Raw genomic sequence first — 27,260 nt, forward strand, 5'->3', positions numbered from 1 at the left:
GCGATAATCTATCCTTTTACTTTTTCCCAATTCTTTTATGATCAACAACACTAACTGTGAGAGGGTTAGTTGGGGCTAGGGGTTAGTTAACTTTATGACTGAGGAGGAGAATAAAGTTAGCTGGCCCTTGTGGGGTTGGATTCACTATCCTGGCCTTATCAACACTTGTTCAAACCAAGTGAGCCAACAGGCTCTGAACTCATTAGTATACTGGAGTCTTCTTTATTTGTGAATGACATAAGAAGGTGGTTTACCAAGCAGAATGTTCTCAAGAGTATTAATACAGTAATAAATTATGTACATAATGATGATCTTTTATGCACCATAAGATTCTAAAAAGAATAAATCTGATTGGCATAGTTTTAGTGTTATGTCTACTTTATTGTATTTTTACATTTGAAAATTAGTTCCTGAACCTGAATTTTCAATTAAACTTTTCCCTAACAATTACAAATCAATGCGAATTTATGAGTGAGGGAGACACATAATATACACGAGAGAAATGTAAGACATGGAATGATTCTGGTTATGATGACTACATCATCAAGAATGAAAAAAAATCAACTTTTGATCCAAGCCCCACACTCTACATCCTTACCTTGCTCAGAATGTAGATGAGGTCACCGCGTTGGAAGGATAGTTCGTCTGGCTGGTCACCATGGCAATCCCATAGGCCCTGGTAATAATTGGTATAGTCCACTGATCAAAGAGAGGAGAAATCAAAGTTAAAAGGACTTTGTCTTTCTCCATGGAGCCCACATTTTTGTTGCAAATGGAAATAAGGGTTCTGATATTGCCCCTAGGAAACTTAAGATTCAGGGGAGTTGGGACGAGATAAAGCCAAACAGGCAGTATGAGCAAAGGACTGTGGGAAAAGGAGATGATCAACTAACATTAAATATTTATAGATCACCCTTTGTCAGATGCTATTCAATAATAAATACATTCATTTATTAATACAAGAAAATCAGGCAGGTAATTTTTTGCTTGGTTTGTAAATAAGCAGTGCAGAGATTTCCTGTCACATATTTTTTTGATCCAGGGCCTCTAAACTATCCTCTAAACTTCAAAATGCAGTTCAAGGAATGGGCTGAGTCTCGGACTTTTGCTTGTTTACTGAGAGGCTGAGCCAGCTGGGATGTGTCTGTATCACAGTCTCACACGTTGATCTCTTCTGTTACACAGGAGACTTCATTGCAGGCACCTCCCACCCAGGTATTATATGAGGTAATCCCCAATAAATAGTTACGAAGAGCCCAGGCTTTAAGTGGAACCAAGGGGGTGTCTCATCCATTACAACTAAATTCTGGGTGGGCTGGCCCTTTTCCAGCATCTCATTTATAGACCCTGAACATGTCTGCCAAGATTTATCTGCTAACCCCCAGGGGGACAGAAACCAAAGTGATCTGCATTAAAAAAAGAAAGCAACTGAAGACAACACACCAAGCTTTTTGAAGCAGCTGGAGAGAGTTACTGGGCTTCTCAGGAAGACTAGATGGCAGTGATGCCACAGGACAGCCATTGATTCTTAGCAATGAAGAATCTGTATTGATCTTCTTCTACCCGGAAAGGTTAAACACTAGAGCACAAAGTGGGAGAGGATCTGGGGATATGAATGGCAGGACAGCGAATGGCCCCTAGACTAGCCATGATGTGGTGGTGCTCCCGCTCCTTAGGATGCTATGTGTGAGTGCTGTCAGCAAGGCACCCACCAAAGATGAGATTCTTATTAGTGGGAGTCAGGAGTCCTGGCTTCTGATGAAAATTCAAGTGACTTTTGGGCACCCTATTAGCACCAGTTTCTACCTTTCCCTCCATTTGTTTTGACCCTCCCGTGAGGAATGATAGTGCTGGTCGTTGAGGATGAGGATAGATGGAGGAAGCCAAGTGGGCAGTGTGGGTGGACGGAGGTCCTGGCTATGTTTGCTTTTTAAAAAACTCATTCCTAACTTACCAGCAGTTCAAATAATAAAGACACAGGAGAACAAAATCCCTATAGTTTAAGAACTTTGGTAGGGACCTTAAAGTGCACAAAATTCGAGGAGGGACAGAGTTATGTAATTAAGACTCAGATATTGCAAACAGAAGTAAAAATGTTAACTATATGGAAATCAGGCATGTTTTCTTTTACAAAGATGATTGTTTATATAAGCAGTAGACGACAGAGGGCACAGCTACACTGGAAACCACAGAGTTAAGAATGTATTTGGAAGAAAAATACATAGCGAGAAAAATGCTAACTTCTGGAGAGACAAGGCATGTGTTTTGGGGGATACCAGGGCATCAAATAATAGAGAAATATCAGTTCCTGAAGAGTGAAAATAGTTTTCTTAGAGGATATATTAATATATTGTTTAGTCAGAATGCAGTTGATAAATCACCTGAAGATTTGGACAGAATTAGAAATGATAAGTATATTGACATCAATATTCTTCATGTATTTATATATTATAGAAAATAATTTTATAAAAATAGATTTTTATTAAAACATTTTTAATCTTTATTTTTGAGAGAGAGAGAGAGAAAGAGAGAGAGAGAGAGCAAGCAAGGGAGGAAAAGAGAGAGAGGGAGACACAGAATCTGAAGCAGGCTCCAGGCTCTGAGCTGTCAGCCCAGAGCCCGATGCGGGGCTTGAACCCACAAATCGTGAGATCATGACCTAAGCCAAAGTCATATGTTTAACTGACTGAGCCACCCAGGCACCCCTATAAAAATAGATTTTTAAAACACAACTTGACTTTTCTGAATGGTAAGAAGGCTAACAAAATTGTCTTGGCTCTTTCCAGCCTAGCAGATGGTTACTGTGGGGTACTGCTCCCCATGAGCCTGGATATGGAATAGCTCCTAAGATTATGAGTACCTTTTGGATATATATATGTAAAATTTGATATTGGACATGTAAGACAGCAGGGAAGAATACATGGAAAAAGATCTAGTCTAAAAAGCACATGGAAAGCAAGAAGCTAGGAGGAAAACAAAAGCCTTCCAAGAACAAATATAGAAAATGCCCTTGGTCCTTCAGAAGCTAAAGGCTAAAAGAAGCTGGAGCTCAGGAATGCAGCAGATAGTTTGCCCAGCCCAAGAACCAGGATCGTCAGAACTGGTACCACAAAAGCACAGCTTTGAAAAATGAGCAGAATGAAGAGCTAAATATGGGGACTTGCTCTCTAGACAGAGGTATTCTGGTAGGAGGGGAATCAGTGAGGAGGCACGCCTGAGTGGGACAAGACTGGGCTGTGTATTTGCAGACACCCTATTTAACATATGGGTGACTTGCATTTATGTGAATGCGTGCACACGGCCTCACTACATTCCTTCCTCGGCATTCAACAGACACATACAGAGCACTTTACTAAGTGCCAGGGACTGTGCTGGATGCTGGGAATTCCGCACTGGCCACACACAGAGTCCCTGCTCTAAGGCTGCCGTCCAGGCGGGCAGGCACCGTGACACAAAGAGTCACACAGATACATACTTATTTATGATTGTGATAGGCTTTCCAAGGCGAAGTTGAGGGTGTTGCGTGTAATAGGGAAGCTAATCTCATGGAAGGCTTCCCAGAAGCTTTGGTTGTGTTATAAAAACCTGACTAAGAGTGGGTTGAGGTACGGTGGAGGAGGGCTTCATTCCTGACGCGTGGCCTCAGGAAGAGCTGGGAGGGCTGGAAGTTTGCAGGGCCAGTCCAACTTCTCCCTAAACTTGCCCAGGTCCTTCTGTAAATGAGGGAATGCATGAGGAGGCTTTGATGTCTTGAGGTCAGTGAGGAATTGGGAGCCTGAGAGAGAGGATTTCCTCTGTGGGCTGGACCGAGGCTCCTCTGGGTTTACATTACTCTAGCAGCAGTCTGAGATCAGAAATGGTGCAGCATTCTGACCATTTAATTAATTCAAAGCATCCTCATGCTCATTTTGAGGACATTATTCCATCTAATTATTTTTTTTTCCAGCCTGTCCATTTGGAATGAAAAACAAAAGAATAAAGCTTAATGCCAGCATTTCTCAACGTCTCTCCAAAAAAAACGTAACTCTGCACTAAATAAAGCCTGGTAATTCAAAAGCAAAGCACTAATATATTCAGCATAAAACAGACAGAGGACCTAGAGCAATAATGACACCACTAATAACTAAAACAGTTATAACAATTAACAACAATTACAATGATAGAGAAGCTAATGGGTATGATCACTGCATTTAAATTGCTAGCAGAGCTGAGAAGGACTTTTTCTAGAGAAAAAAAAGGGGGTGGGGTGGGGAGGGGCAGCATCTTATTTTCTTTATCCCACCTAAAAGAAACTAAGCTCCCAGCAAACAAAATGTCATAGGAAGAATAGCGACGGTCTAAGTTTACAAATATACTGTGTTTTTCTCTCTTCTCTAGGTATTTGTTCCAAAGCATTTGTCATTCCACACCAAGTTCTTTATAACCTGTAATAGTCATTTCTCCTGTAACTGAGGCCAAGCTGGTATTACTGTTGACGGAAGCAGAATTTGAAAAAAAAACAAAAAACAAAAACACCTCTATGACGTGGAGAGTTTTAAAGTAAAAGGACCAGGATACTGTTCTGCCTCTCTCCCTCCTTAGGAACAACAGGACTTGACTGTGTTCCTTTCAGAGTGCAAATGTCACCTAGGGCTTTTGTTTGGGAGACACTGGGTAGCTACAGAATTCAAGCTGTGAACAAGAAAAAGAGGCTAAAGTCAGGTCAGCATACTATTTACATTTGCTTGATGAGCCAAGGACTGTGCTCCTGAGGCCGGGCAATGGGTGCAAATACTTAGCAAATTATGCAAACAAGAGACAGAATGAGAAGATGGGTAAAGCCAGTCCTTGCTAGACCATGGGTAGGTGAGAAATGGTTGCCAAAGGCTAAGGCAGTGACCCACTGTAAGGGACTTGAAATATTCTCTAAGCCAGGCTGGTAAAGGCCATCATGTTCATTCAGCCCATTAAAGCAGACTCAGTCTGACACTGTATTCACCATTTCAGAAGGAAAGGCATAAAAAAATCTTCCAAGTTCCACTGACGATGACCAACTGAAGAATAGGAAGAGCAACTGAACATTACCATTTGCTTGTTTTCATAGCCATTTCATCTTGAGTTTGGAAGTTACTATGGTCCTTAATGTTGTTAAGTACGACCTTGAAGTGGAGAACACCTACAGATCCTGATTTTCATCTCGACTAGGCTCCTTTTATTGGGCCAAAATTGTAGCTGGCTGATGATCAACTCACGTTTGGCCTTGGGAAACAAGCTTCAAAAAGTAAGAGTTGCAAATACCTCTGTGGCTTCCCTCAACTTCTTTCATGTGATCACTCCATTGGTAGATACTAAAATGGAAAGAAATGCCTAGGAAATGGAAGCTTGTCAGCAACCATTTTTCTGTCCTGTGGAAATTACTGCATATGGGCTCCTTTTTTGGCTGAGTTTGCCCACGATTTTAGAGTGAAAACAACTGTTTTAAGATCTTTCTTGGTCAGATATTTGATGGACCTAAGAATGAGTTGTGCCTCCAGCTTGGCTTTTTATTTGACGTGGCATACCCAAGCCAATAGCCAGTAGTTTTCATATAAACAGCACAGAATGAGTTTTATTTTTGGTTACCTGCACACTGCCTTCATAATAGGGAAGGGAGATAAACTCTCATCATGGAAGACACTTAGTGTTAGACTGTTAGGCTGATGGGTTGCAATTTAGTGAGAATCTGAGGTGTTGAAGAGTCACTCATTAAAATAACCCTGTTACTAACAGTCATGCTGTAAACTGAGCTCTTTATAGATTGAACAATCAATACGACAAGGCTGTGATAGATTTTCTAGGTAACAGAATAAAATAAAAGAAATTACATCTTACAGGGTCATTAACACCCAATGAGGATAAACTGAATTCCTTTTTTTCTCTCTTCTGATAAGATCTAGTTGGACTTTAAAAATGTTAGCAATTCCGTTATGGGAAAGCACAGCATTTCTGGGAACAGGATCCCTGGAAAAGTTCTGGAGAAAAGTATGTGGATTTTAAAGGTCATCCTGCTAGTCACAGTATCTTTTAGGAGAGAAATCACCCTCCCTCCCCCACCCCCCGCCCCAAGACATGTGACACCTTCGAAAAACTAAGTGAGGCAAACTTGGGTAGCTTGTCTATTACGTAAGAGTGCACATTGTACTAGAATTCCCTTTAATATGCCTTCATGGGGCTGCCTACCCTTCCCTTGGACCTCTAAGTTTTATTGTTATAAAGCTAAGAGATGACGTTTGGATGCTCTGTATTTGTTGCCATTTCTATAGCTCCTTTGGAGAAGAGGCACTGTATAAATTCAATAAATAAATAAGTAAACACAAATAATAAAAATTCCTGCCTCAGATTCTGCAGAGAGAGCAAAAAGTCCTCCTCTGTTTTTTAATCACTAAGTCACCAATCATTATAACTGGTGGGAAGTATAAACATAAACCACAGAAGCATATTTAGAGCTCACTACACTTTAACAACACCTATTCTGGGAGCAGGAAGCATGAGGAACAAAAGGCTGTTTTTTTCTTTTTCTTTTGTAAAACTACTTGAATTAGAGTCATTGGAATAGCTAAGAAATAAGCCTCCCTCACCATCCCCCCACCCAAGACAGAACCCCAGAAAGGTGGAAAGAGGAAATGAGATGAGGGAGGAGTCTGAAACTGAATTTTAAATGTTTATTTATTTATATTTGAGAGTGAGTGAGAGAGAGAGAGAGAGAGAGAGAGAGGAGGGGAGGGGCAAAGAGAGATGGAGAGAGAATCCCGGGTAGGCTCCATGCTATCAGTGCAGAGCCTGACGCAAGGCTGGATCTCAGGAACCCTGAGATCATGACCTGAGCTGAAATCAAGAGTCGGACACTTCACCTACTGAGCCACCCAGGTGCCCTCTAAAATAGAATTGTAGACCTTTGCTGGAGACTGCTGCTGCCTGAATGGAGTTTAACATAAAGCTGGGCACAGGGAGCTTACGGCTGTTCCCCCCCAGCTGTCCATGTTAGGTGTTTTTCCTGCACCGATGATGGGAGTTGGTTGAGAAAGGACATGGGACATAGGTTGGTCAGAAAACAGATGTTCTGTTGAAATTATGCACAGCAAGTAGGAAACTGTAGATGATAAGTTTCAGAATGGACTTTGTTATAGGTGCTAAGTGTTACGAAATGCTTACTGAGTGAGAGCCACATGGTTCTTTCTTTCTCTCCTGCTTTGGCACATGACTTCTGATGCCACCTCTTTGCTGTCTTTTCTCTCCCTGGGAGAAGTTGGGCACTTAAATGAAGTTAGGTACTTCACTAAGCCTGTTACATATTTGCTTCCCAAAGAACATGAACCTTAGCAGAAAGGGGCCTTGCTGAGTGGGTAATGAAGAGAACAAAAGGCACAAGAAAGGAAGAGACAGGAGAATGGGAAAAGGAAGGGCAAGGGAAATGAAGAGGGACCAGGGAGGGAAGGATGGAAAGAACGAGGTTTAAGACCTTCATAGAATCTCTAAGGAAAAAAATCAGCTAGTATCTAAATCAGCCACAATTTAGGCTCTGCTGATAGGATGAATGTCCTTGAGGTGGCCCTTGCGATTCACATTCCTTTAGTGACAACGACAGAATAGGTCCTTGGTCCACTTAAGGAGGCTTTAGAGGGGCATCTGACCTTAAAAAAAGATAGGCTCACTAACAGCCTACAGCATGGTTAACGGTCTGGGATGAATAAGATGTGATTTTGTATTCAACAAACCTGTTACATATTCATTTCCAAATGTGCCTGGAATCAAACCAGGCCATCAGAAGTCAGCACCACCAAGCAATTCTATCCTTCACCCCACGTTCACTTTTCAGATCTGACACATTTCCATTCCCCTCTGAACTCGCAATCTCCCGGCCTCTCAGAGAGGAGACATTTCCATTCTTTCCCTTCTCAATCCTCTGATCTCTTAGAGATGAGGCGATTCCATTTTCACTGTACTGATTTAGGAAATACTGATAGGAAAAAATAAATATCTGCTTCGGTTGCCTACCCTCTGTAGGATAAATCTTAGCTGTTCTGGGAACATTAATTAAGGTGAGTGGGTGGCTGCTTTTAAGGTTGAGATATTTCCCTATCCAGTCACCTTATTGGGGGCTTTTGAGGCTGACACACCAGTAGCCTCTTAATTAGTGAAGCCTGAGCATCCTACCCAATGCCCAAGGCTCTCATACCTCCTTTGTGTTGAGTCCCATTCTCATCCTCTTCCAGATTGTGCTCTTCATCTGAGGGGGTAAACATGAGCAGCATTAGCAATTAGTGGACAATAGTCTTATACTCTTTATACCGATGGGGGTCTTCTTTTTCAGAGCTCAACGTGCTCTTTTCAAGGCAATAATTGTTCTCTTTTTTTTTTTTAATAGTTATCTCTCATCTTAAAATTGGCCCTCTCCTTCTCTCCTCATTCATTGATTCATAACCATTTTTAAGGGCTTACTATACGCCAAGTGCTGCAGCAGGAACTGGAGACGGAGCAGTGGGTAAGATTTGGGGGTGTGCTGTCCTGTGGAGCTTCCAAACCACTGGTTAGTTAGGTACTAAATATCCCTCAAGCTCTATTTCTCCTCTCCTTCTAGAATTCTCTTCTAAATGTATTGTCTCTTTCTAAGTGTAAGCATCGAGAATTACAGTGTGTGTGTGTGTGTGTGTGTGTTTAGCTAAGCATGTGTTTAAACCCTCCATGATTAATTAGTCCTTAATGTATCAAGTTTTGTTCAGCTGTAGCAGAAGCTGGTCATGTAAGTAATTTTATGTTCCTAGTACTTGGGGCTTGTAGTTATCTTTTACTGTTGTTATTCAGCCTGCCTTGTTCATTAGAGTGTAAGCTCCTGAGGGCAGTTGGAATGGTCTTTTAATTAATTGCTGCAGGTACACAATGGGTTCTAAGTCAGTGCTATTGTCTAACTCCGATCAAGTGTTTATATGGTCAATGACACGACATGATTGGCCTGTTTCTTACCCTCATTAACTTGTTTCATCTCAAAATACCTGATAACATGGGAATTGGGCTTTTATAAAGAAGGCATGAGAATCAGAATCATATTAAGTCATTTTATATGGGGAGTAAAATGAGCAAAAATACAGTTGCTATTCTCCTTTTCATCACCTCAACTCTCTCACTCTTTCTCTCATACACACACACACACACACACACACACACACACACACACAAAATGGGGCATAATATGCAACATTTGAGGGTTGAAGACCTAGGTTTTTGGTCCACATATACTTTCTTTTCCTTGGTGTGGGGGCACTTATCTGACTGGTTTCCCTATAGTTATGCCACTAACTGAAACTTTTTAGGAGATGGCTTGGGGACAGTTCCTTTTTTTTTTTTTTTTTTAAATATAAGAGCAATTTGAATTCTGGTATGTCAGGGTGGGGGAAGTAAACTGCAAGCTCATAAATAAGAAGAAACAGCACAAAAGTATATGAGAGCACTATAGAACATTAAAGAAGTAATTGATTTCACATACAAAACGATACAGTTTCCGTGCAAAAATAAAAATTAAGGGATTAGTATTCTGGAGAAATGAGTCATATGTCACCAAGATTAAAAAATGTCATATACAATATATATTTGTCTTACAAGATTCTGTGGGAAAAGAACTCAGTTCTTCTTACCTTCACGTATGGCTTCACAGGGGAGAATTTCCTACATCCCACCTGTAATGATCCCTGCCCCTCCCCAACCCCACCAGGAGGGATAAAGATGAGAGATAATGGAGGAGTGAAATCAAATATCGGAAATAGACCATGCTGAAATAAATCACGTTAAACATTATTCTTTGCACATTGTCTTCCTATCACTTGCCCACTTCCTTCCTTCCTTTGCTGTGATGCTTTTCCTTTATGACATGGGACCAATTTCACAGGATTGAAAACATTAGAAGAGTTGGTGCTGCGTCCGTTTTAGAGATACCCAATGATTTGGACAGGGAGCATCTCTTCTGCTGATAACCAAACAACTCAATCACAAAGACCAATAATTTGCTGTGCTTAGGCACTTTTGCAGGGAAGGTTTATTCTACCTCTGCTGTCTGTGCACAGATGTCTCTTCCTCCCAATTCTAATCAATGTAAATTGGGTCAGATCTCCACTGTGAATTACAAATTGGACCCGAAGTTGGAGGGTCACCGTGCCTGTGACTCCACCTCCTTCCCACCACCATTAGATGGGAAGCTACACCAAAGATCTTTTCTAAATAAATCAGGCTTTATTGTAAAACTCGGCCACTGACGAGACAGAACCTCATTAGCATTGATTTTAAAATAAATTATTGAAAGTGGCTTGCCTGCTCTTTGCATTTGTAAAATAGGAGAATGTAAATGTATTTGCAATGATAAAAATGAAAACTAAACTTGATTCCTTTATCCTTTCAGGCAACAGCACTTAATCTAGTCATGATACAAAAATGGGAAAAATAAAAATCTGTTCTATGCAGTTCAATTCCAGACCAGATACTATGATTTCCATTGCGCCTGTGGAGTCACCCAGAAAGAAAGCAGAATGCTGGCCATAGATCTTATAGATCATTCACCACCATTACTAAGCTCTTCAGTGATGGATGGGAATGGGGAAGCTCTAATCCCCACATCTGTTCTATCTAACTTTGACCTTCCCGGGTGGCTGAGAGTGGGCTCTAGTCAAGAAGGCCAGATACTGATGTGAGAGGCTGGGTGCTGTGCCTTAGAAAGTATGAGTAGAGGTAGTGGAGGCAAATGCTCTCTCTACAGCTGTTTGTGAAAGGCAGTACTTCTCAGCACCTTCCCAGCTGCGGGGGGGGGGGGGGGGGGGGGCGGGGAGGGGGGAGGGGCACAATACAAACAGAGAGGCACACACTGTACCTCAGGTCCTTCAACAAAATCTAACTGGCATCCCTCAAACTCCCATGTTGAGAAAACTGATTACATGGCAACAGAAAGAGATGTCTCTTTGCTCACAAAAGAGGGTGGGTTAAACAGCTAGATTTCTCATTCTTTTTCCCATCTGTAAAATGAACCTTTCATTTTAAAGAGATTATTTTGAAAAAAAATTTCTTTAGGCTAAAGAGCTTGTTGAACTTCTTTATGAGAATATTATTAGGCACTTTAGCATTATATCTACTGGAATACATCTTCATTTAAGAGAGAATTAAAATTTATGTGCTAGCTCAACTTTAAACAGTAATAGATTATAATGGTCCTTGCTCCTAACAAGGCATATGGGACCCCAACCTTACATAGGTTTTAAACAAATTAACCTCGGAAGATTACTGTCCACTTATTACTTTAAATGCTCTACTTGATTCCCAAATATCTCATCTCAACTGGGAAAACAGTTGAGGAAGATTCTGTTAGCTATGTGAACATGTAAGAGAACCACGGGGCATCACAAATGAACATCCGTACCCAGAGAGTTGATTTCAATCAACAGTCTTGGCACAATGTCAGGAACACTAATGAGAGGCTGAAAAGAACAGGACACTGATTCCACCGTGGAGGTGCAGAGAGGGGCTGGCTTCCCATGACACCTGGCTCCTTTCTGAAGTGCTGCTGTGACATCGGCTAAACTGAGAATAACATTAAAGAAAAAAATGACTAGATCAGAAGGAAGGAAACCACTTCCCCCAAACAAAGCAAGGTGACAGAAGCTTAAAAAATGCCAAGTGTATCAATGTGCAACCAGATGTCAAGGTGCTCTGGTGACAGATGCAAGAGAAATGCAGATAGACTCAGGGTATAAAGAGAACGTGCAGGAGAGTGGAAATAGAAACCACTCCACGGCATGCACAGATATGCTATAAATCTGTGGGTGTTATAGCACCTCTTCAGACAATGTAGAAAATATGAGCAAGATGCTAATAACACACTTAATCCTCTGTTGTATAGTTGGTAATCTCAACTGTTACTTGAAAATATTTGCATCCTATCTCTATGGTATGGGTCTTGATGTACAAGATATTAAATCTAATTTGTGCTAACTGCAACACTTGGAATGCGCTGAATTTAATTCCACCAATAATAATTGAGCACCTACTAATTGGAGGAGAAAGACTTGAATATAAATCACCGTGGTAAAGGCTAAGACAGAGCTCAATTCCAGTTGAGTATCTGGGAGGGTGTCAGTAAGGAGACATGTCTGAGCAGAATGCGTAGGTGGAGGGGCTTCATAGGGTGAAGTCAGTGGGGATATTCCAGGTAAAAAAAACAAAAACAAAACGCCAGCATGATTCTGGTTTTGGTGCTGGTCAAACAGCCTTTGTGGCTAGGGCCCAGTGTGCATGGGAGTGAGAGAGAACCTGGCCAAGAAGCTCAGGCCTGATGATGGCATTGATGCTTTGATGGAGTGTTGCTTTTCTTTGAAATAGAAAAATCACTTTCTTCGTAAACTTTGTGGTTTATTTATTTATTTATTAAAACAACTGTTTTAATGTTTATTTATTTTTGAGACAGAGAAAAAGAGAGTGCGCATGCACGTGTGAGTGAGCAGGGGAGGGGCAGAGAGCTAGGGAGTCACAGAGTCTGAAACAGGCTCCAGGCTCTGAGCTGTCAGCACAGAGCTGGATGTGGGGCTTGAACTCATGAACTGTGAGATCATGACCTGAGCTGAACTTGGATGCTTAACTGACTGAGCCACCCAGGTACCCAGTGGTTTTTGGTTTTTTTTTAATGTTTATTAATTTATTTTGAGCGAGAGAGACTGCCTGAGTATGAGCAGGGAAGGGTGGAGACAGAGGGAGAGAGAGAGAGAGAGAGAAAGAGAGAGAGAGAGAAAGAGAGAGAGAGAGAAAGAGAGAGAGAGAGAGAGAGAATCCCAGGCAGGCTCCACACTTTCAGTGCAGAGCCTGATGCACGGCTTGATCCCACAAACCATGAGATCATGACCTGAGCCAAAAATCAAAAGCCAGATGCTCAACCAACTGAGCCACCCAGGTGCCCCTAAACTTTGTGTTTTTGGTGTCTGTTGTTTTTCTTTTTCTTTTCTTTCCTTAGACCCACTATCACCATTCCTTCTTCCTGTGCATCTGAACAACGGTACAGGGGGAAAAAGAATTTCACAGAATGCTTGTTTCCATTCGACTCAAATTAAAAAAAACCCCACCAGTCAGATGCTTTATTATAAAGCAATCTGGCTTCTGGGTCTGTAATAACACTCCGGGGCAGTGTGGGCAGCATCGGAATGCACACAGCAATTCCTGGGAGAACGCCGTGTCTCTCTTCCCGTTTGCTCTCCTGAAAGCTCTCTGGAGGACAGAGCCAGAGTCTGTTGTCACAGCAGCTGCTGTAAGGCCCCAGTTAGAGCTGCACAGTGGTCTCCGGCGCCTTGCCGGATTCCAGCTTTGAGGCCCCAGACAAAGTGAAACCTGATAAAAGTTGTCCTTTTATGGAATATTGAAACACAAAACTGGGCCTTTGCTAGCCTGTAAAATAATTTCGAGGAGGGGTGAGAGAGGGCTCAGAAAAGCCTCCTGTCTCCCACATACTGCTGTAAAAGCATTTCTTTGTGGTGGGTCCCTACAGTTTAATCTACTGCAAATGAGATCTTAAAAATCAAGGGCCCCCATATGCTCAACACGGATGTTCAGAAATCCCACCGGATGCCAACCTTGAAAGCATAGTACCCAGGGCTAACAGTTTTGTGGTCTTGGCCGAAAACCTCGACTGCTCTGGTTTTCCCTCGTGGGAAGGACGGTGCCAGCCACATAGCAAATGCTAATTACCCCATGATCAATGTGATGTCGTGCATTTAATTTGATGACCCATACATTATTTTGATTAGGAAAAAAACATTTTTGTATTGACGTGGTAGGTGTGATAAGTACTTTCCTCTCTGCTAGGAAGCTCATGAAAACCCTATGCTGGGAGGGAGATGCCTGTCCCATAGAGACAAGCAGGCTTGTGTGGCCCGAGCCCAAGAGGAAAGAGGGGCACAACCACCAACACTATCTTCTGCAAAGCCCATTTACCTGTTATAATGAGACGGATGTTAGGAGCGCAAGTCATTTGACTTGGGATGGGTACGCAGTGTTAGCACAGTCCAATGTTCCCGCTGGCCATCCCTCCACCCAGCACCTGTCCTTGCAGTAAAAACGGGCCTGAGCAGAAGGTGCAGTCCATACGCCATCTGCTCAGGATTTTCAATTTTACCTGCTTCGTACGTATAGCTGAAAATGTCCAACTGGACTGTCTCAGTTAGGTTAGTGGGGGCGGGGAACTAGCCATCCCTCAAGTCTTCAAGGAGGTAACACTTCCTAATGAAACACCACCAAATTACCCATAGCCAGCATTTACTGAATACTCACTGTACGCCAGGGCTCGGTTCTAAGTGCTTTACACACTACAGTTCCCAGGCTTCTCACAGCATCCCTCTATGATGGGCACTACTGTTAGCCCCGTTGTACAGGTGGGAAAATCACACACAGAGAGGGCTAATAACTTGCTCAAGGTCTCATAGCCAGCAGGTGGCTGAGCAGGTGCATTCTGCACTTTTACCTGCAGTATCTTGCTCTCTCTCACATGCCACTGCTTGGTAGAGCTTGGGAGATGGCAGCGTGGGTAGACAATGTCAGGCGCCCTCACCTTCCCTTTCACTTCCTCCGGGACTGGTAGTGTGGCACTTGTATAACCAACAGAAACTTCAGAAGCGACCAGCTGAGTGTGTGGAAGGGAGGCTGGGTGATAGAGACTTGGGGCTGAAATATTTGTATCATCATTCAATGCCAATAGAGCCCACCTACAATGCTGTCTCTAAAGACTGTGATGGAGAGAGGCTTTCAGAAGAGAACCTGTTGGCTGGACACCACACTGTCCTTTGGAAACTTATAAAAGCAAGTTAGTACAGTTTCTCTACTCTGAAGAAGGAGATCCTGGCTCTGCAGTGTGGCCTTCCTCATTTTCAAGGGACAGTTGTGAGCATAGGCTCTAGCTTTCCTGGAGAAAGACTAGTTCCATGCTCTTGAACTCACATGAATTTCGGAGGAATGCCCTGGGACCCTCAGCAGTGCCATGATGGCCACGGGTAGGAGGCAGGGGAAGAACGGTCTTTAAGAAGCCAATCATACAGTCATCGAACTACTGTCTGGACTAAGGCGATGGTCTCAAACTCATCTTGTTTCCTGAGGCTCCTTCTCTTTCCTCTCTTTTGCTCTGAGCATCAGCCCCCTCTTCTATGGCTGCTTTGAGAACTAAATGTAGTACATGAAAAGGCCCTTGTTTGCTCCCCAGAAGGCTGAGTGGTTCAGTGAGGTTTTCCCAGGGCACTCTTCCACAGCTGTGACCCAAAGTGGGGTGACCCCAGGTATTTCCCCCAGCCCAGACAGGAGTGAGTAGGATGTGAGCTCCCTAAGAAGATTCTGGCCAAGTTGGGGAGTACATCTCCTTTTAGGGAGTGTTGTGAATTAGATCCATTTCTGCACCCTGCTGTTGCAATGGAGCAGCCTGTGAAAGGGAAGATTCTCAGAGGAGCTGTGTTTTAATGTAGCAATTTGATTCAATTTTCCACTCTATAAAATTACCCATCACTGCTCGTTGCTTTCTAACAGACACCTTCACTCTTAATTTAACAATCCTATCGAATTCTGCCAGGGAAATTGGAAAAATTTATCACCTGTGAAATTTTATTTTCCTTTGGTTGTATCTGTTTTTGTAAAACTTCATTAACGACGATGACTTGCTGAGGAAATTATCATTTTTTTTTTAACTTCAGACACAAGAAATGGCTCGACCTCAACCAAGATATCATTTGCATAATAAAACACAACAAAAAGGCTGGGGAAGTCGGGGCTGGCAGAGGCTGGAAGTGCAAGGAGAAGCAGGCTCTCCCTGGTGGGTGGGGAGGTGGGTGAGGTCCCCAGCAGGAAGGAGCCAGCCGTGCAGCCACAGCCCCGCTCCTTGACTCAGGAAGCAATGACGTGGCCTCCCCACCCCCCCTAACCCCCAGGGAAGAGATAAATGCAGTGCTCACAGGGTTGGACCCTCTTCTCAGGAAGCCTTGAAATGCAAGTTGCTTACTGACCATGCTTTTTCAGGGGCCCGAGTGTTAGATTCACCTTAGTTCCTAAGTTCATCTGGGATTGAGGTTTCAATTGCTATAAATTTAGGCTTAACTTGAATTTCTCAGCAGAGCACTGAACTCCTGGCAAATTTCCACAGGAGCGATCTTTCTGAATGGACTTGAAGACTCAGCATTCCTGTGGTCTAACTACCTCACAATTAAAAGGCTCAGGCTTCAGTTTTCCACAGTCTGACCCCCACTGTGCTCCGCGCTGTTCACCAGCTGCTGTCATTCCCACAAGAAGTGGCTAGGCGGAGGAAGCAGTGATGACTGTACAGTTTATGAGATGCCAGCTAGCATGCCTTTGGAAGAAAAGAAATCTGTACCTGGGCTTGCTGTAATCGTGGGCAGAGGAAACAGGTTTATGTGTAAGAGATGTGATTTGATTGGTGGTATATCTGAACTAGGTCCTACTGTGTTGTGCTCTGTCAGGGTCTTAGGTTACGGAGAAGGTTTGTCAGCACTGATCTATGTTCCTTCAGAGTTTTGATATCCTCGTTATCATTTTGAGGTGACTTCATATTCTTCTCACATTTACACAGAAAAGAAGTTGAAACTAGAGAGTTTCAATGACCCATCTCAAGATCCAGAGTGAACCAACAAAGGCCAACACGAGCATTCTTGACTCTTTAACCTTGTTGACATGTGTAATAAGTTCACATGGCAAAGATGAAAGACAGTCCCTGATCGCTCCATCTTGCTCCTGGAGCTGGGGAGAGCTTCTGGGCTTGGAGTCATGGAAACCCCACTGAAGTTTCCTTGTATTCTTTTCTCTAGAGATTTGGCTTCCTCTGGAGGTTTCAAACTTATATTCTTCCACCAGGTCAAGAGTTTCTGAAACTAAGGGAAGAGAATCAGAAGATAAAATTTCTTACCTGGTAAGACTTCATAAATATCTTCTTCTTTCTCCTTTGTGGGCTCTTTTAGCCCCACACTCCCAGGCAAGACGACAGGTCTGCATTGAGAATTGGAATTCGGCGAGTCAAAGCCATCAATATCATCATACATCTCTTCCTCTTCCTCCTCTTCCTCCTCCTCTTCATATGGAATGGTTAAGGAGCTCAGATCTGCCAGGGCAGAGATGAGAATGAATCAAGATCAGGAGAAAAAGAAAAGAATAAGGCAGGGAAGGAAAGAGGGAGGAGGAGGAGGGATGAGAATAAAATATGTCAAAAGAAAATGAAACACTAGGTTAAGTGCTGTTATTCTAATGTGGGCCTTGGTGGCAGGAAATCTACAGAAAAGGCCAGACTAGCACCGTGTCAGGTTTAAACCATCAACATAAATCCTTTCTCGCAATAAAACTTGATCAGGATGAAGCAGCTCTGAAAAGTATGAGTGTGCGACTGAGCACATGAAGCAAAGGGAAGATAATAGGCCAGAAGAAGAAATGCCAGCGTGCTGCGCACTGTTCGCCAAGTAGGAAACTGGAAGGGTGAGTGATGGCCTGTGCTTTGTCAGGGGGCACAGAGCTGTGGGGACTATGGTGGCTTCCACAGGGTAGCTGAGACATCAGAAGCTCGTCTCCTGCATGATCTCACTGCGGAATGTCAGACAAGTTTGTTTATAAAGAGAAAAAAAAAAAACGGGAAAAAGTGGAAGAAGAGGAGAAAGCGAGATCCTGGAAAATGTAACAGTAACGCAAGGCCAAATGGAATGGCCAAGCTGTGTGGTTACCATGCCCTTTTGCAACTGAACAGTCTGGCTGACCTCAAAGTGGGTCATTGCATAGAGGATGCTGAGCCATTACAGCACTGGGGAGCAGGGGGCAGGAGAGGGAGATTGGTTTTTTATTTTAATGGGGAGCTGGGAAGGTTCGCTCTCTGACGTCTAGTACAGAATGCTCTCTGAAACCCTGCTGAGGGGCCTCCTCAGGATGGGCGAGCGGCGTCAGGGTACTCTGGGGAAGGAAAGGGTAGAGAGACATCCAACGTTCATTTCAAAACACAATAAAGCTGTTTGGCTTGATTAGGCATTTAATAAAGATTCTGCAACAATTTTCATCTGAATCCTGTGCCACCTCATTTGAGGAAGGGATCAAAGACACATTTGTGGCTTAAACCATATGTTATTATTTTGTTTGTTTTAAAATAAAATGGAATGAATAATTTCTTCAATGTGGGATTCTGAAAGTACCACAGGGTACAGCTCAATAAAGCTGCTTTGAGTTTTATTGAGGCTCACACACTTAGGGGTATATTACACGCATAAATCCAAGGCACCTAGATGAGAGTGTACCCTGTAGTCTCACCATCAATGTTCATGTTTGCCTAGTTCCAGTCTATTATACGTGACGCTCTTGGTAGATGCAATACTTTGTTTTTGTGATAGCAAAGGCATAAACTGAGTAAAATAGGCAATTCTTGTAATTAAAGCTCTGGTGCTTCTTTCTTCTTCTCCACAATAAAATCTTACAGCAGAATAAAAAACGGAGACGAAAAGTCTCGGTGTTTTTGGGTTGATGTGCTTCTCCTTAGGTCTTGGTCCATGTATAAAGTTGGTGTTTCTACCTTTCTGCAGCGGCAGGGTCCTGCCATGATGACATATCATGGGGTATCTGGTGCCAAGTGATAGACTCAAGTCGGCTACCTCTACCTGCCTGGCCCCTCGCAGACATACAAGACTTCCTGGGCCAGGGCCACTGCTGTGCTTGCAGGTCGGCCAGCAGAGGGCACTCTAAGAGTGGTCATTTAACATCTTCAGGAAGGACTCTTCCCATTCCAAAGCAAGGAACATTTTATTGTGGTTTGGGAAAGAACAATTTGCTTCTAGTGTCCAACGGCCACGAAGGCCACCTTGATGAGAATAGATTTCTATTTCCTACTAAGTTTAAAACAAGAAGGTGTGGGACCTAAATTGTATCTAGGCAACTTCATGTTTGATATCACAAATTTCTCTTCCAGAACATAAGGGGAGACACCTAACTGAGCTGAGCTGGTTTTCAGAATCTCCTTTCCTAGTGGTTACGAATATTACAGAGGTCATCTCCACGTTGATGGTTTCTTTACCTTCTGATTCATACGTGGTACTATTTGTTGTTATAACATAAGGCTGGTAGGAGGCAGAACAAGCAGATAAAAAGTATAGACCGAAGCCTGTGGATTATATTTATGCAAGATAACTTCAACCCCAAGTCCACTTAAGTACTGTTTCTGTAGTAACGGTACTTACCCTTTAACAAGAAACTTATTTGATCCACCCAGTCTCTGGCTTCGGCTGGATTAGCAGCTGTAAACTAAAGAAAAATGAGTGAATTACTTTGCCACCTCCCTGAATTCATAAAATTTCCATGAATCCTATAGGGAGGTTCAAAGAGAAGAGCCTTGTGAGTTAAGTTGCAGAGTCAAGCTGAAAGCTTAGGATTCTCTGCTTAATATTTAGAAAAAAGATCAAAATCTTACTCAGTAATATTTTCCTTCAGCAATTCTGTATACCCAATGTGGACTACTGTTTGAGTCCGGACGTTCGTGTTCATGTGCAATTATCCATTCGATTATCCATGCATTCATCAGACATTACTTCAAGAAAAGTTTACAGGAAAAAAAAAGCAAACCAAAATTCCTGAGTTCAAAGAACAATGCATCATCAGGTATGGAGACAAGATACACACTTGGAATGGGAACACTACAGAGAAGGTGCGTCTGGTAACAACTGGAGGCTGAGAGAGTACAGGAGCTATTACTGTTGCCGAGAGTAAGCCAGAGAAGCTTGTTGATACTTGTAATACTGTTTGGTTGGATTTTATTTATTTATTTATTTTAATGTTTATTTAGTTTTGAGAGAGCGAGAGAGAGAGAGCGAGCACGAATGGAGGAGAAGCAGAGAGAGAGAGGGAGACACAGAATCCGAAGCAGGTTCCGACAGCACAGAGCCTGATGCGGAGCTCAAAGTCATGAATTGGGAGATCATGACCTGGGCAGAAGTTTGACGCTCAACCAACTGAGCCACCCAGGCACCCCTGTTTTGGTTGGACTTTAAAAGGGTTTGGGGCGCCTGGGTGGCTCAGTCGGCTAAGCGTCCGACTTCGGCTCAGGTCATGATCTCATGGTTCGTGGGTTCGAGCCCCGCATCGGGCTCTGTGATGACAGCTAGCTCAGAGCCTGGAGCCTGCTTCAGTCTGTGACTCTCTCTCTCTCTGACCCTCCCCTGCTCACGCTGTCTGTCTCTCTCTCAGAAATAAATAAAACATTGGGGCGCCTGGGTGGCTTGGTCGGTTAAGCGTCCGACTTTCGCTTAGGTCATGATCTCGTGGTTCGTGGGTTGAGCCCCATGTCGGGCTCTGTGCTGACAGCTAGCTCAGAGCCTGGAGCCTGTTTCAGTCTGTGACTCCCTCTCTCTCTGACCCTCCCCTGCTCACGCTGTCTCTCTCTCTCTCCTGGAAATAAATAAAACATTTTAAAAAATTAAAAAAAAAAAGAAATAAATAAAACATTAAAAAAATAAAAGAGTTGGCGGAGACTGCCTGGTGGAGGGAACCATGTGCAGAGGATTAGGAATGAGTCCATTGTGTATGGGAGAAGGAAGGCAGATCAGCTTGACTGGAGGACAGTAACAGGTGATGCTGGACTATTGCGGGTCAGGGAGGAGTTGATGAGAGGGCTCTGAGTACTAGGAGTTCAACCTATAATGTAGGCAATAGGAAACCACTGTAAATTCTAGCAAAAGGAATGGGAGACTGTTTCAATAGTTGTGGGTAGGAGGGATCAGAATAGGGAGGAATGGGAGACAGAAGACCAGCTAGAAGGCTATTTAACCAGTCCTCTGGGGGAGGTGATAAGGACGGCCATTGTGATGGCTGTGGGAATAAGAAGGCGAAGATCCAAAAGATATCGTGGAGGAAGAATCCACAGACCATGGTAATGACTTGGATTCAATGGGCCAAAGAAAAGAAGAAGTAAACAAACTCTACATTCTGATTCACAAAACCAGCCAGTCAGGCAGCAAGCCTTAGTAATTTTTTATTTTAAATGAATGAACTTGAAATGACTGTTCCTCAATAACATTTTTATTATTTGGCCATTAGGGTAAGACAAAGATATGTGCTGTGTAAGAAACCTAGATTCCTGCTTAATACTTATTAATAGACACTGTCATTCTTGATTTCTTAAAAACTCATTTCCATAAAAAATGTCTAAGGAAATTGATTTAGACTTGTCATATAAATTTTTATCTGGAGGAGGCACCATCAATACTGAATAACAAAAATAATTTAGAAACAGACCAAGTATATATGTTTAATACATAATATCTATAAAGGACTCTCTAGCAAAGTGCAGTGCTAAAATAAAAAATTTTGTGGGTGCCTGGGTGGCTCAGCCGGCTGAGTGTCCGACTTCAGCTCAGATCATGATCTCGTGGTCTGAGTTCAAGCCCCACGTGGGGCTCTGAGCTGACAGCTCAGGGCCTGGAGCCTGCATCAGATTCTGCCTCTGTCTCTCTCTTCCCCTTCCCTGCTCACACACTGTCTCTCTCAAATATAAATAAACATTTAAATAAAATAAAATAAAAAATTTTGGGGACGTCTAGGTGGCTCAGTGAGTTAACCATCTGACTTCGGCTTAGGTCATGATCTCACGGTTCGTGAGTTTGAGCCCCACGTCGGGCTCTGTGCTGACAGCTCAGAGCTTGGCGGCTGCTTGGGATTCTGTATTTCCCTCACTCTCTCTGCCTCTCCCTCACTCACGCTCTGTCTCTCAAAAATAAACATTAAAAAATCAATAAAATTTTTTTTCGAAATTGCATATTGAAGACCTAGGTTGTTTTATCAAAACAAGGGTTAAGATACTATAGAAACAGAAAAGGACAGGTACTGAGAACCATTTGAAGAGTCAAAGCCTTACTCAAGTGAGTGATATTAACCTTAGCATGGCTTTTCTCTTTTTCATAAGTCAGCTAAAGAATTGTTTTAGTGAAATCGTGATAAGATAAAAACTACTAACAAGCAGGAAATGATATTTGTACACATATACACACATGTAAAAATAGATTTTTGGTGAAAATTGTGACAATCCCTTAGTCAGAATTTTTTTATTGCTTTAGTTAATAAATGCATTACTTATTATATTACCTCCTATATCATATCAAAATATATAAAAATGAACACACTGAAGAATCAACCTTTTCCACCCCAACCCAGGTCTTCTAGTCCCTCCAGTTCTCACTGTTACTATTCACTAATTATTGTTACCAGCATCTTAGAGATCCTTCCAGAGATACGCAGTGCATCTATACACAGGAAGATTATTTTGGATAGCGAGATGAGTATGGGAAAATAACTTATTTTTCACTCTACAGTCAGATTTTTCTTTTCCTGGATGTCATGGAAGTCAGTGAAGATAATCAGGGAACAAATAAAGGAATGGGAATTAAAGCTGTGAAGTTAGAGATGATGAATGAGGAACTGGATTGTGTGCTAAGGAGACAAGACTCATCTATGGAGTGAGACCGGGAAGAGGAGGGGTGAGGAGGCAGAAGCCAACCGAAGGGGGCATCTAGGATGAGTGACAACAGAGAGCAGGAGGGAGGGCACCACATGGCAAAGGTGAAGACATGTCAAGAAGGAAGGTCCTGGTAAGAAATGAGCAGGTAACGAAGAAAGGATGGAACCCAGTGTGGCACCCCCAGCTCGCACGGTGAGGACCAGCCATCTCCTCGGCTCAACCTACCTCATAGCTGCGCCTGTCCTGGGAGGTCAATTCAAAGCAGGATTCTTTCTTGGAGTCCTTTCGCAGGTGCGGGGCCATCCGGACACTGTAGTCCTTAATGAGAAAGGTCCCTTTGGGCTGCTTGCCTGCAAGACAGGAAGACCCCCTGTGTCCCTAGAGAGATGCGACCAAGGGAAGGCGTCCTCTCTGGTACGTAAGCTAAAAGCACGGCAACAGCTGTTCCGTCCCCGAGGAGACACGATATTCAAGGAAAGGTCATTAAGAAGGCTCAGGAAGGGGCTACTGTGACAGCGAGGCAGAGAGCACTGCCAAGCTGGGGAAATCCAACGTGAAAGGTTATTTTGCCAAAACAGGACAATGGAGACGGAGAATTTATTAGAATGTTAAGAGATCTATAACAACAGAATGAAGGAATTATTACAGCAGGGAGAGTGTGGCTGTGAATGGGAGGCTCTTGACAGTTATTACAGAACCGCAGCGTTATTATTATCAGGGCCAGCAGAGCTCACATTTGAGGGGAAGGGACAGCAGCTCAGGGGGCATTATGAGTTCCCAGGATCCCCTCCTCTGCCCTATGTGGCATTTGGGCTAGACCACTCTCTGCCTCCTGCTGGTCTGGTGGGAATTCATGTGAGGGGGAGAATAATTAAAACTCAGTATTTTGTCCCCCTTCCCAGAGGTCAAATTGGGAAGTGGCACTGGGTGATGAGGAAGGAGGGAAAGGACCCTAAGTGAAGGAAAGGAGAGACCACTCTGGCTGTCACTCTCTTTTTAAAAAATAAAATACCAGGAAGGGGAAAAGACGGGGCGGTTCTTTGTGATTTTGTGTCCTCCTGGCATAGTTCAGGCAGAACATAACAGAGGAGTGGGACCACAGTGTCTGGGTGATGATTTGTGTCCCGTTAGCAGGTGGAATGAATTGCTGAATACGTGCTTTTTGAGGCTGATGGTGATAAAGAGGCAATGGGATGACAATATTAGGAAAAGAAAAGAAAAAAGACTCTATCCTTACCTGGTTGAGCTAAAGGAAATACACAAACACTCTATAAGTCCCAAGAAAATGTCTTGGGCACAATAAGAAGTAACTGGCGAGAAGGGAGCCATGCAACAGTGCTTTTTGACACCAGAATCTTTTTTGTTAAAGTATCTCTCCTTGTTCTAACTGGCCACTAAAATGTTCTGTTGTTTCTTTGGTCACCAGGTTTTATTTCACCCTGACGGTAAAATGGTCCATAAAAGTCTCCAAGTCTCTCCCTCTCTCCCGCTCTCTCACCTTGAGTATAGAGGATTCTGAATGAATGAACGTGACACCTGGTTTTATATCCAGATATGCCCACCACTTATTTAAATGCAAGGGGCATGAAGGACCATTTTACAATGACATACATATTACATTAGTTTGAAGGTTTAAAATAAGAAAATAGCTCCTGGTGGGCTTGTATGCCTAGAATTCAGGGAACAGATTGTGGTTGCTGGCTCGGATGGTGGTCTGGGCGTTGGAAGGATGCTGGGGGTGTGTTACTCAGGTTTTGAGCTATGCTGTGAAGATCTCCAGGTAGGGCTTCACACTTCACCCCTACATGTGAAAGTCTCTGAGGAATATAAAAGGGTGAACCCAAGAGGAAGTCGGCGATCGTCCATGGCAGGCAGAAAGGCAGGGTGAGCCATTGGCCTTGAAGCCCAAGCACAAATCTTAAGGGTGCCAGGTCACCTGGCAAAGGTGCTGTTCTTTCTGCCACCTTGATGCCAACACGGGAAGTCCAAAGGCAATTGGGTAGATATATGATTATTCCCTAGACTAGATATCTCGGCATTGGGAGATGCTTCATCCTGGGAAAGAAGGAAGAGAAGAGAAACAGGGAATGGCTGGAAGGAAAAGGAAGGGTGTACTCTGAGTCACTGGCCTCTGTGCCCAGGTGGCAGAGCCCAAGAAAGCCCCCACAAGAGCTGATGCTTTGCTTTCCTGTATCTATCTCTTGCTTTGTAGAATTACTCCCAGGGTGGTTAGGGTTTGCAGGAAGGTATCCCCTCTTTGAAAGTTTATGTTCACTGACAATGATCAGTTTTGGGTTGTATTTAATTGTAGCTGCATACAGTTTATGCTTATATCCTCTGTTCCTTCTCATGAACTTAGCGACTGTGCTAAGCACGGATGGGAGGTCTTCTAGGAAGAGCATATGAGTGGTGTGCTTGATTGACTCAGTGGAGGCTCATTAGGAAGCTGCCTCTGGCCTGAGTCAACACTTTACTGCTGCCGCCATCTGGCTGGAGGGTGTCTCCTGGGCACAGCCGCCATTTGGGTCTCAACACTCCATGGCTCTAGAGATGTCCACTGGACTACTTCCCAGCATTCCATAGGATGAAGTTGAGAGCATATTCTTAGAGAGTTTGGACCCAGGGTTCTGTTTCTGGGCCATTTGCAAGCTGTTTAAATCTTTCTTAGAATTTCCCCCCAGTATTTTAACTATATTATTAATGTCTACAAAGAGTTGGAGGTTCTTAAAAAAAAAGAATACCAAAGTGTTCAATGTTTATAATATTGTGTTATTAGTCATAATAAAAGACAACTTTTTGATATGCTGGCCTAGTGTTTAAAGGAGAAATAATTTCTAAATTGGCGTCTGTGTTTTTGATGATGGGCAAGGTATGGCTTACCCAAGCCTCTTCCTTTCCCAAGCATGTCCCTTTATGGGTGTTAGTTAAGGACTGCTATCTTGAGATCTAAGTGCTTGAGAATTTACGAAGTGCTTGCATCCAGGAGTGAGCTGCTGCTGTGCAGATGAAGAACACTTACTTTTCTCATTAGCATAGTAGTAGAAGAGGCCTCTGCTGACAACACACCACCGCTTCTGCCATTCTGATCCAAAGAAACTATGATCTAAATGGAACAGCAGTAAGGGACATAAATTCAGGTAACTACAACCACTGAAGAGTCTGTAAAGTCCAACAACACACAGTCTAGTGTGTTATTGTTTTATTTCCTAGGTTAATGGACTGTAAAACCCTCCCGTTCACTCCCACAGGTTATCCCATATTGACTCAGAGACCAGAGGGCTCGCTCCGTTAAAGGTCCAAATTCTACATGGGGTTTGCCTGTTCTGACCTCTCACAGCTGTCTCGCTATTTATCTTCCTTCATATCTTTCAGGTTCTAGTCTCATCCAGTACTTTTCAAATTCTATATGATAGCTTTATGCGGTGCCTTTTTAGCAAACCAAGCTGATGCTCAAGCCACGGGTACAGCAAAGGCTTTCTTTCCAATTTGCCTTTTGAGTGTTAAACTTGGGACCCCGGGCTTAGGATAGTGGTATGTATTCTCATCCAGTGAGTGGTAGATCAAAAGTTGGGCTCTTCTGAAACTTGAAACTGGGCTTCTTCACATAGGATATAAAATGACACTCTTGGCAACAGAGTTTTGCTCTGTGGGAGCACACTGAGAGATGAGAACAAGAGTATCATCTTTAATTCATTCAACAAGGATTTATTAAGCACCTGTTGTGTATCAGGTGAGCAAAGCAGAACCAGTTCCTATCCTGATGAAGCTCACAGTCTGATGAAGATTTTGGGGGTGTCAGACTACACAAAGACACCCCCAAGACTTCTCTCTTGCCTTCCTTTTGGCCTTCCAGCTCCTGAGCATAGAACTGGGCATAGAGAAAGCCCCTGCTATGTTAGCCCTCTTTTCCCTCATTTCCCTTCCCTTCCTGGAATGTTCTGAGACCTGTGGGTCTGATCAGTACCTTTGCTTTTCTTCTCCAAGTATCCTTGCTTGATGATGTTATCCAGCTCTTGAGCTCCTCTTGTGATGTCTTCCACTCCTAAAAGGAACAACAGCAAAATGCTTTGTTGAAACCTGGCAGAGTTTTCATTTATTTAGGCAACTTTAGATAATCTACATTAATGAAGGGGGTGCAGAAGGCCAATTGCTTCAGCACAGCCTAAATAAGACAATTTTTATGTGATTGGGGAAAACCAGTAAATTTTCTTTCTTCCTCATTATATCTAATGCCAAAATCACTTATAATGATCTAAACACACATTAGTTTGTGCAAGGAGAGGTAGCCTAAATATGTACTGATTGGCAAGAAAAGGACTCCAGAGAATTAAGAATTTGCAGCGGAGATAAGCTCCAAATTGGATAAACCACATCGAGATCATCAAAAGTCAAATGAATAGCTACCAGCAGAGACACTTTAATGAGTGATAGAATTCACCATAAATGCAGCCACCTCCGTGAGAGCCATAAACACACACTCACTCTTAAAAACAATAACAACAACAAAACAGAAAGCCACCTAGTGAACATAAATTTTACTAAGTTCACACACAAAGAAGGGCTGTACAAGCTGAACTGGCAATAGCCACCAAATCCTGGATTTGTCCAAGTATGGGAAAGAGCATAAGAATGGTAGAAGATTTTACCAAGAGAAGACTTTGGAATTGACATCAGCCTTTAATCGTATCCTTGACTTTCAATTAGCCTTGTTAGGTACAAATTTATTGAGAAGTCAAGATCCTCATCCATCTTTCACCACTAG

At 43.0% G+C, this 27,260-nt stretch overlaps 1 protein-coding gene across 1 annotated transcript in view; it reads right to left on the bottom strand.

The window, feature by feature from the left end:
- Window positions 1-27,260, bottom strand: part of SKAP1 (src kinase associated phosphoprotein 1) — a 280,793-nt gene that overhangs the window by 22,167 nt on the left and 231,366 nt on the right. The window contains exons 5-11 of the mRNA XM_039227907.1: window positions 26,463-26,540; window positions 25,518-25,601; window positions 22,724-22,848; window positions 19,230-19,293; window positions 16,934-17,125; window positions 8,195-8,245; window positions 599-699 (exon numbers count right to left, since the gene is read on the bottom strand). Of these exons, the coding sequence (XP_039083838.1) occupies window positions 599-699; window positions 8,195-8,245; window positions 16,934-17,125; window positions 19,230-19,293; window positions 22,724-22,848; window positions 25,518-25,601; window positions 26,463-26,540 (695 nt within the window). The remainder of the gene's footprint in view (window positions 1-598; window positions 700-8,194; window positions 8,246-16,933; window positions 17,126-19,229; window positions 19,294-22,723; window positions 22,849-25,517; window positions 25,602-26,462; window positions 26,541-27,260) is intronic.

Source organism: Hyaena hyaena, unplaced genomic scaffold (assembly GCF_003009895.1).
Source record: "Hyaena hyaena isolate Hyena2069 unplaced genomic scaffold, ASM300989v1 scaffold_29, whole genome shotgun sequence".
Lineage (NCBI taxonomy): Eukaryota > Metazoa > Chordata > Mammalia > Carnivora > Hyaenidae > Hyaena > Hyaena hyaena.